At 36.8% G+C, this 10,189-nt stretch overlaps 1 protein-coding gene across 1 annotated transcript; it reads left to right on the top strand.

Moving 5' to 3' along the window:
• Positions 1 to 2,104: 2,104 nt before the first annotated feature.
• LOC143702854 (menin-like) lies at positions 2,105 to 9,606 on the top strand. The gene is made up of 10 exons (XM_077196753.1): positions 2,105 to 2,274; positions 3,098 to 3,569; positions 3,654 to 3,862; positions 4,414 to 4,542; positions 4,711 to 4,751; positions 4,849 to 4,936; positions 5,028 to 5,164; positions 7,038 to 7,176; positions 7,286 to 7,459; positions 8,525 to 9,606. The coding sequence occupies exons 2-10, from the start codon at positions 3,134 to 3,136 to the stop codon at positions 9,020 to 9,022; spliced, it is 1,851 nt and encodes a 616-aa protein (XP_077052868.1). The 5' UTR covers positions 2,105 to 2,274; positions 3,098 to 3,133; the 3' UTR covers positions 9,023 to 9,606.
• Positions 9,607 to 10,189: the final 583 nt, after the last annotated feature.

Here is a 10,189-nt window from a genome sequence, read left to right as displayed (position 1 = left end):
CGTATTTTCTACCATGACACTAAATGCTGGGTCAGTATTTCATTTCTTGTGCAACAGCGCCAGCATTTGGTTGCTAACAGACATGTCTTCTTTTTTTTCTTCACAGTCTATGGTTATGATGGGGCTAGATTAGACTACATTTCCCTCAGTTTCATACGGTATTTAGGCTATACTGTGGTATCGACAAAAAAACGGGCCAGTTGCATAAACAGAACCATTATGTTAACCCTCTGGTGCTGACAAAAAAATTTACGTTTTTTTTGTTGTTGTAGAATTTTGACTTCACCTGAATGGTACGAAACTTGGTAAAGGTTTTGGCAATTGCTGTGTGAACAAAAAAAATCATAGACATGATTCGGTGTCAGGTCTAAAGGTTAAATGGTCCTGAAAAAATAGTCAAACTTGTATTTCATCTATTAAAAACATTTCTTAGCCTGCTGTGCCCAAACAGCCTTACTGAAAGCTAATTTTTGAGATATAGAGTAAAACGAGTTTTGGAAAATATTTCATATCAAAATTGAAAATGGTATTTTTGTGCATTTTTCATTACATTTAATGTAAAATTGTATTACTTTTTTCAAACTCACTGAAAAAAAAACCTTCATCAATCATCGGCAAGTGTTGTCTTTAAAAAGAGACCAATCTTAAGTCTGTGCTGCAAAGCATTCAATATTTATGACCATTTAGGTTGGAAATATAATTTTATTAATAAAGTGAATAAATAGATTCTAACTACTGCATAAATATAATTTAGTACCATAAAATCCCCTAAAAAATACAAAATGTTATATAAAAAAACATTATTGAACAAAAATATAGTAGCTACTATATATATGTTTCTTAAATGTAATTTTTGTCTGACACGCGAACAGTATGGTTAAAGTCTCCATGAAATCAAAATTGATTTTTTTAGCTTTTTGTATAAATATGCTACTGTTATCTATTAGCTAGTGTGATCCAAAGCAATGACACAATTCGCATTTAGAAGATAAAAGCATTTAAAACGTACAGTCTGCACTTCCGCCCATATGGAATCATTATTTTGATGACATCACTCTGCACTTCAGCTTCTCATCAGATTTTCTGTCCAATCAAATGCCCTCTAGATTCTGAAGCGCTCCGCCCCCTACATTATAAACACATGCTGCGGCTAAAATTGGTCACTTGTTCACACATTTACTATTTTCTACATGGTGAATTCCACATAGTGTACTATATAGGGGACAGGGAACGATTCAGACAGTGTATGCTTTCATTGGGGCGAATTAAGTCTGGTTTGGGGTTAGTGTTCATGTGAACCGCCGCAGCACACAAAGTCTGCTCCGATCCAGAGACAGATCGTGGATCTTCTGTGCGAGCCGGCGCAGACCAGAAAACATATCAGACCCATTTGAATTTTGAATTTGAATATAGCACAGGGTGCTATTTTAAAGAGATATGGACGAGATTGGAGGAGAAACAGTTAGAGATTAGGAAGATACTGTGGTACTGAGCTAAACGGCTCTGGCCGAGCTGTGACATACACTAAACTCTATTTTAAAAAGGGGAGGAGCTGTTCAATATGTCCGGCCTTGCCCTGCCACACTGAATGATGCTGCACATTTCAAGGCACTTCACTGGGCCTTTAAGACTGTGTCAAGTATGACCAAGAGGTTAGTCAAGAAGAAATCATTATTTTTAGTATAAAATTAGACCAATCTATATTTTTATGTAACTGACTTAAAACATAAATGAACAACATTAAAGAAAAAAACTTGAACTTGTAAGACTATACTTAGCAGTTTATGCAATCTGGCAATAAAATAACATAATGATGGTTGAGGAATGAGGACCTACAAGTCAAGGCAGAAGCAAAAACACATTTATTACTACAAAATGGTACTACATGTTTAGTTAGCGGAAATACATTAAAACATTAACTTTTTATATACTAGATACCAGAAAGTATTATAAAATGCACGAATATATATATATATGTTTTACACTCCAGTCCAGTTGGTGGCGATAATGCGCCAAAAGCAGGTTTACCAACCGTCATTAATGCGCAAAGATGACGTAAAGACTACATTTCCCGAAGTGCTTGTAGATTACAGGAAATACTTTTAATGTCGCTGATATGTTCACAATAGGAATAAGCATAACTCAGCCGATTCAACGTTTTGACATACGAACAGATTGTGTATGTCTCCGGTGTTTTGTAGGAGTGTCCGTCTCTCATCTGCGCGGCAAAAGCACGGGGCAAAACAAAAGCATGTGGATGTAATTTCAACAAAGGTATGTAGTGAGAATGAAGCCAAGCAACGCTTTATTGTTTCGAAAGAAAGGAAAGACCAATCTGTTCACTGTAAAAGGCCATTTAAGCTGGAAAAACACCATCAATTGATATTACTGAATAAGCTAGCTAGCTGCAGCATCATGACGCAGTGATGTCGCCCAGACTCACATGTGTTGCAGTTGCGTTGTTTTCATTGCTCAAATTTCAGGCACTTGCTGCTCTTTTTGATAATATCTGGGTTATCATCATAGTATTATACAGTTAGACACCTGGGTTAAATTTCTCCCCTTCGGTATCAATATATTACACTCTAACTAAGCATAAGTTAACAGAAATTCAACCAGTTTAATGTCATGTTCATCCAGCCCAAAAGCTTTATTTTGGATTTAAACGTTTACTTGTAATATTTAATGTTTCGTGGTGACTTGTTAACTTGTGTCACATGGTAAGATGTGGTCTTACACATGTCTCTGGGAATTCCCCTAACCTAGATTATGACTTCTTGACCTCTTTTAAACAAAAAAAAATTCATAGTTTGGACATTCACTAATAGGCCTATATACATTGAAGTACCTTGGAGTACCATGTTAATAAAAAAAAAAGGTTATAATGCAGTACCATGGTATATATTAATGTAATGTAGTATAATAGGACTGTAACAACTATGGCAATGCCAAATAATTATTTCCTAGTGAGCAAATAATAGCCTAAACTCCTGCACACACTATCATGCACTAATTAATTAGACAAGACATACATTTTTTTGTACTTCAATTAAAAGCTTGTATTGTGTGTTATATTATTTATTTATTTATTTTTAAGATTACATCAGACTGGGATTGAACTCAACCACTAGCAATGGGGATTCGGTCGGCTCAGAAGAAGCATTTCCCTCTTCGGGGCATCGATGGAGTGGTGCAGCTTTTTGAGTCCGAACTTAACAACCCAGAACCAGACTTGGCCCTGCTGTCCCTAGTGCTGGGTTTTGTAGAGCACTTCCTGGCTGTCAACAGAGTTGTTCCCGTCAATGTCCCGGGCGTTCGCTTTGAACCTCTTAAACCTGATAGTCCCAACTCTTGCTTTCCCACAGTCGAGCTGAATCTCATATCTGCCCTTTATGAACGCTTCCTGGCCCAGATTCGTGGTGCCGTGGACATGTCCCAGTACCGCAAACCGACTGGCAACTCCAGCCGTGAGCTTGTGAAAAAGGTCTCGGATGTGATCTGGAACAGTCTTAGTCGGTCGTATTTCAAGGACCGGGCACATATTCAGTCCCTCTTCAGTCTCATCACAGGTAGACTTTCACACATGAAATGACATTAAACAAATCTGACCATGTATTGTAGATTAATATTTCATCTGTGTCTCTTTCTGTAAGGCACAAAACTGGACAGCTCAGGAGTAGCTTTTGCAGTGGTAGCTGCATGTCAGGTGTTGGGCCTGAAGGATGTTCATCTCGCTCTCTCGGAAGATCATGCCTGGGTCATCTTTGGCAAGGGTGGGGAAGAGACTGCAGAGGTCACATGGCATGGGAAGGGCAATGAAGACAGAAGAGGTCAGACTGTCAGTGCTGGAGTCAGTGAAAGGGTACATAATGTTCTGTTATTCATGATATGATAAACACTACTCTATATTCATGAACACCATGCCGTTCAAACGTTTGATGTCAGCATGAAGAAATTAATGTTCATTTAACAAGGATGCAAGTTGTTTAAAAGTGACTTAAAGCCATTTATGTTATAAAGGACTGCAAATAAATACAAAAACTTTGCAAGTTTGATAATAAATTTTATTTGTGCAACAAATCAGCATATTCAAATGATTTCTGAAGGATAATGTGACACAGAAGACTGGAGTGATGATGATGCTAAAAAAATCAGCTTTGCCATCACAGCAATAAATTACATTTTAAAATATATTTACATATTTAAATTGTAGTAATAGGCTATTTAATGGTATATTTTTTTACTGTATTTTTAATCAAATAACTACAGCTTTGGTGAGCATAAGAGACTACTTTTAAAAACATTGAAGACTCCAAACTTTTGAACGCTTGTGTAAAGGGGAGACAATTCTTTAACTTTGAGTTTTCATGTTGTAAATCTGTGTTTCATTTATTTTATTCTCTTTCTCCTTAGAGCTGGTTATATCTTAAAGGCTCCTACATGAAGTGCAACAGGAATATGGAAGTAGCGTTCATGGTTTGCGCCATCAATCCTTCTCTAGATCTGCACACAGACAGTACAGAGTTACTCCAGCTCCAGCAAGTATGTCTTTTTATTTGTTTTAAACTTTCATTACATCATTCTATGTTTCCTGCATTCTATTGGCTGCTCTATCTATAAATGTCTATTATGTACTGTTCACTGTAACTATTGTTGTACATATGCATATTTATGTATCTATTGTCATCCAGATTTTCTTTCTCTCTTCAGAGGCTGTTGTGGCTGCTGTATGATCGAGGTGATTTGGAAAGGTATGACTCGTTTCTTATAAATCAGAGCAGGGATGTAACTCATTTGATCGGATTATTGTATATAACTCTTTCTGAATGTGTATTGGGTGTGTTGAAGGTATCCCATGGCAATGGGCACTTTGGCTGACCTTGAAGATCAGGAGCCCATGACTGGCAAGGAAAGCCCTCTCTCTATTCACCTCAAGGTATATGATTACAGCTATATCAATATATATCACAGATATTTAGAAGGTTGTCATTTATTAAAATTGCACTATTCTGTTTTGTTTTCCCTAGGCTGTTGACTCGGCTAAAAAATATTACAACAACGAGCACATCTACCCTTTCATGTATCTAGCAGGGTACTATTACAGGCACAAAAATGTCCAGGATGCTTTGCGTTCCTGGGCAGAGGCTGCATCAGTAATGCAAGAGTAAGTCAAGCACCATAGAAATCTGACCATTGAATAATATAGATTTTTTTTTTAGCTGTGTCTGTTAAAGTAGTTCACTTTTGAAAATGCAACACATCCGTTATTTTAATTAGACTTTAACAGCAGAGGGCAGTGTTCTTTTGTTACTGGTGCATACATTTTATTGCTTATTAAACTCATTAAAGGAATAGTTCACCTCAAAATGAAAATTCTGCCATCATTTACTCACCCTTAATTTGTTTCCAACCTGTATGAGTTTATTTCTTGTGCTGAACACAAAGGAAGATGTTTTGAAGAATGTCGGTAACCAGACAGTTGATGAACCCCATTGACTTCCATAGTATTTTTTTCCTTACTATGGAAGTCAATGGGGTTCATCAACTGTCTGGTTGCCAACATTCTTCAAAATATCTTCCTTTGTGTTCAGCACCAAAAAAAAAAACCTCATACAGGTTTGAAACAACTTAAGGGTGAGTAAATGATGACAGAATTTTCATTTTGTAGTGAACTATTCCTTTAATGCTTGTAATGCATTCCTTAGTAAAGAAAATTATTCATGTAAAAAGGCTGGATCAATCTCTAAACTAAAATGTGACTGTTACTACTGCACAGTCATGATTAGATGACAATATGAAAACCCATCAAGCCTCTTAAATGTTCATGCCAAATGGAAAATGTGTTGTTTGCCAGCATTGTCTGTGTTGCCTCATGCTGTTTGTCCTTAGTCTTTAGAAAGCTCATTCCTGTCTTAGCCTTGGCTTGAGTCCCTGTCGACAGAGACAATCTGTACTTTCCTCCCTCTAAACACAGTGCAGTGGATGGAGAGAGGGCTAAAAATACTTGATTCTAAAGTCCTAAAGGATGTCTGCACAAAGCACGCCTAGAACTACTGCTCACTCCCATCCACTTCCTTTTCCTGCTCTTCCTGTTTCCTCTGCCTTCATGACAACATCAGCTGTCTCCTACCCTCTGTCCCTCTGACGTATCTACATTTGTCGGGGCCTATACATTGCCGTTCAAAAGTTTGAGATCAGTAAGATTTTTAAAAAGTCTCTCCTGCTCAGCAAGGCTGCATTTATTTGATCCAAAATATAGTAAAAACTGTAATATTGTGAAATATTATTATGATTTAAATTAACTTTTTTCTATTTAAATATATTTTACAATGTAATTTATTCCTGTGATGCAAATTTTCAGCATCATTACTCCTGTCTTCAGTGTCACACGATCCTTCAGAAATCATTCTAATGTGAAAATTTGATGATGAAGAAACATTTATTCTTATTTTTTTTCAGGATTCGTTGATGAATAGAAAGTTAAAAAGAACAGCATTTATCTGAAACAGAAATCTTTTGTAACATTATACATGTCTTTACTGTCTTTTTTGATTAATTTAATGCATCCTTGCTGAATAAAAGTGTTACAAAAGCTTTCCATTCCAGATAAATGCTGTTCTTTTAAACTTTCTATTCATCAAAGAATCTTGAAAAAAAACTGTACACAACTGTTTTCAACATTGGTAATTATCAGAAATTAGCTTTTATTTAGCATCAAATCAGCATATTAGAAGGATTTCTGAAGGATCATGTGACACTGAAGACTGGAGTAATGATGCTGAAAAATAGCTTTGTCACCACAGCACTTACACTTTTAAATATATTCAAATAGAAAACAATATTTTACGTATTTGTACTGTTTTGAGACTTGTTTCAAATTAAAAAAAAAAAATCTTTCAGATCCCAAACTTTTGAATGGCAATGTACACTAGGCCTATATAAATAAATGCATAAATGTGCATGTGTATATCTGAAATATTTATATTGTTAAGAACAAAATAAAGTATATAATCCTATAAACTGTTTTTTGTCTACAGTTATAACTACTGCAGAGAGGATGAGGAGATCTATAAGGAGTTTTTTGACATTGCTAATGATGTCATTCCCACCCTTCTTAAAGAGACAACAACTGCTGCTGAAAGTGGTGGCGAAGGGGCTGATGAAATGGACAAAGAGGTCTTGTTTAATTAAGAATGAAAGAAAACATTTTTTATTTTATTTTTATTTCGAGCAAGGTTGTAATCAAGTCTTTCTCTTGTCCTCTATTCATGCTTTTACCTCAAAGGACCAGCCCAGACAGGTCGCTGCTTTGTCTGCCCTTCAGGACCCAGAGTGCTTTGCTCACTTACTCCGGTTCTATGATGGGATTTGTAAATGGGAAGAAGGAAGTCTCACGCCAGTGCTTCATGTAGGGTGGGCCACCTACCTGGTTCAGTCCCTTAGTCGCTTTGATGCACAGGTAAAATCCCTCGATTTTCTCAATAAACTATTTTCACAGACTGTGATTATGCTTTTCCATAGTTTTCGTCATCCAAAATCTAGTGAAGTATTCCATGTATTCATTTGTAAAAAAAAATAATATGCAATGTAATTTTTAACGCTAAACTTTGTGTTATATTACCTTGGCTGTAAATTATAAAAAAAATAATTAAAAATCTAATGCAACAGCTTTTCTCTTCTGACTGTTGTAATCAATCTCTAAAAAAATTTTTCTCTGGCAAAGTTGTTAAAATAAAAATACATTTTATTTGTAATGCACCTTTCTCATACTCAAAGCGCTACAGCATGTACAGAACAAAATAATCAAACATGGAAGTAAAAAATATATATAGAAGTATTATAAAATACACAAAAATAATACAATTATAAATTAAAAGCTTGACTAAAAAGATGCGTCTTAAAAAGTTTCTTAAAACAATCCACAGAAGCAGAATCCCTAATAGATGCGGGTAGTGTTTTCTATAACTTAGGCGCGTTATAGGAAAAGCCCCCCCCCCCCCCCCCCCCCCCCCCCCCCCCCATGGTTTTCAATTTACAACGAGGCTGGCACAGAGAGAGAGAGCCAGCAGAACGGAGAGAGCGAGCGGGAATGGATGGAGTAACCAAATCACAGATGTAATCTGGAGCCAACCCATGTACTGCTTTATAGGTTATAATCATAATTTTAAAATCAATACGTGGCTGAACTGGAAGCCAATGCAGTTGCTGGAGCAAGGGTGTAATATGATGGCGTGAGGATGTATGAGTCAATACATGTGTGGCAGAGTTCTGTATATATTTCAACCTCTTAATAGAATTTGCTGGTAAACCAAATGCATGCTATCATGGATTTTTTTCTTTGGCCATTGGAGCTGATGGTTATAGAAAAATTATATTTGCTGTCGTCTCCCCTTTACCACTAAAGAAGTTGGCCTAAATATGACGACTTCCACTTCTCAGAACCCTGGAAATGTGAAAAGGGTCTATTTCAAGTTTTATTAAAATGCCATTTATAATCAGACTCTGTGTATTCATTCTTTCTCAGATTAGGCAAAAAGTGTCAATCATCACCAAAGATGCAGAACCAGTGGACGACGATGATCAATCCAGCGAGGACCCGCGTGAGGGGCGTAGGCGGGTCCCGAGGCGAGAATCCAAGTTAGATGAACAAGCAGGACCATCGTCTCCAAGTGCAGCATTGCCCGCTCAAAATCCAGTTCCCAAAAAGGTGGGCGGGGAAGGAGGACGCCGTCGTTCCTCTGCTGGCACTCGAGGTAAAGAGTCCGATGGCAAAAATGAGCCATCATCCCCGAGTCCCACACCTTCACCTTCCCAGCCACCGGTGCAGGGAGGGCCGGTGGTGACTTTCCACAGTGAGAAGATGAAGGGTATGAAGGGGCTGCTTTCTGCGGCCAAGATCAACTCTAGTGCCATTAAACTGCAGCTCACGGCTCAGTCTCAAGTGCAGATGAAGAGACAGAAACCCACACCTTCTGGAGATTACACTTTGTCCTTCATGAAACGCCCTCGCAAAACTCTTTAAAATGCCAATTTATAGATATTTTCCCTTTTAAATTCCTCATTTTCACCTGGAGTGAAGTTCATTAGTTTGCCTGGAAATGACAAATGTTCTGATAAGCTGATGCTGAATTTTTGTAATTCACTTCTTTATAACCATTACAAGTTGAAGTCAGAAAACTCGTCTATCATGCACCAGCAGTTTTGGTTTATTATTTGATAGTATAAAGTAATTTTATTAATTTGTCTTAAATCTGTATAATTACTATTAGTTCTATATGGGGAAAAAAACAGATTAAAACAAGCCAAAGTGATTATTTTGTGTTTATCAGGTTATTAGAAAAGATGCTATTCTTTTGGCTGCAATACAATGAAACTTCTAAAATTTCTGTGCTTCACAAGTCTAATGTATTTAACAAATTATTGGGATTTCCAGCCTACATGAGTAGGTCTTGCACTTGTTCTGTTATTATTCACATAACTGCTGGATTTCATAAGTGGTCTCAAGGATACAGTAGTGCCATAGAAAACTTTGCAAAAGAAAATTGTGTAAAAATTATTTTCTCAATGTTAAAGTGTATTTTCCATTAAATAAACAACTTGAACAAATCTAGTGAGTTTTACTGTCTTTTATTTACTGTCATGCACGTTGTGAGGGTTTATATTTGCCCTTTGATGCTTTGCACATGCGCAAGCGCAGCGAACAGTATCGCGTCTAGTGATGGGTGAAGCCCGCTCAAGTCCACGAATCGGTTCTTTTGAATAGTTCATTTCAATGAGCCGGTTGAAAAAGCCATTTCTTTTAAAAGCGGTTATTTTCCGTCATTATGAGATCCCTGACTTGCTACCCTGCTCAAAACCTTTTAAATTTAGTCGTACAGGCATGTAGCCTAATTTATCTTTGCCGCATCGTTTACTTTTCGTGTTTGTAATTCCACAGTTTGTTACTACTGCCATGATTCAGTTTATCAAATCATAAAAGTATAACCTATATTTTCATTAAACAGTAGCCTAGTAACATTCATTTACATATTCTTTATTGAAAATGTTTAAAAAAAAATTTTAATCAAAAAATGCAAAGCTATTTATTCAAACTAAATCGTAGACTATGGCTTCGTGTTGATAATGGTTCTCGCCTCGGTGCAAATGGGATAATGTTCCGAAAAAAACGAGAACTGCTCGGCCTCGGACC

This window comes from Siphateles boraxobius, unplaced genomic scaffold (assembly GCF_051911475.1).
Source record: "Siphateles boraxobius isolate OS27281-9 unplaced genomic scaffold, OSU_SipBor_1 353, whole genome shotgun sequence".
NCBI classification, from domain to species: domain Eukaryota; kingdom Metazoa; phylum Chordata; class Actinopteri; order Cypriniformes; family Leuciscidae; genus Siphateles; species Siphateles boraxobius.
Note: the sequence above shows the minus strand (reverse complement) of the source record. Positions and strands in the feature narration are given on the sequence as shown.

What these genes read in the sequence shown, in the direction of transcription:
- LOC143702854 (XM_077196753.1), top strand. Translation starts at nt 3,134, where the DNA reads ATGGGGATTCGGTCGGCTCAGAAGAAGCATTTCCCTCTTCGGGGCATC. An exon ending in GATCGAGGTGATTTGGAAAG is followed by an intron (nt 4,752 to 4,848) that starts GTATGACTCGTT and finishes GGTGTGTTGAAG; the next exon opens with GTATCCCATGGCAATGGGCA. An exon ending in CTCTCTCTATTCACCTCAAG is followed by an intron (nt 4,937 to 5,027) that starts GTATATGATTAC and finishes TGTTTTCCCTAG; the next exon opens with GCTGTTGACTCGGCTAAAAA.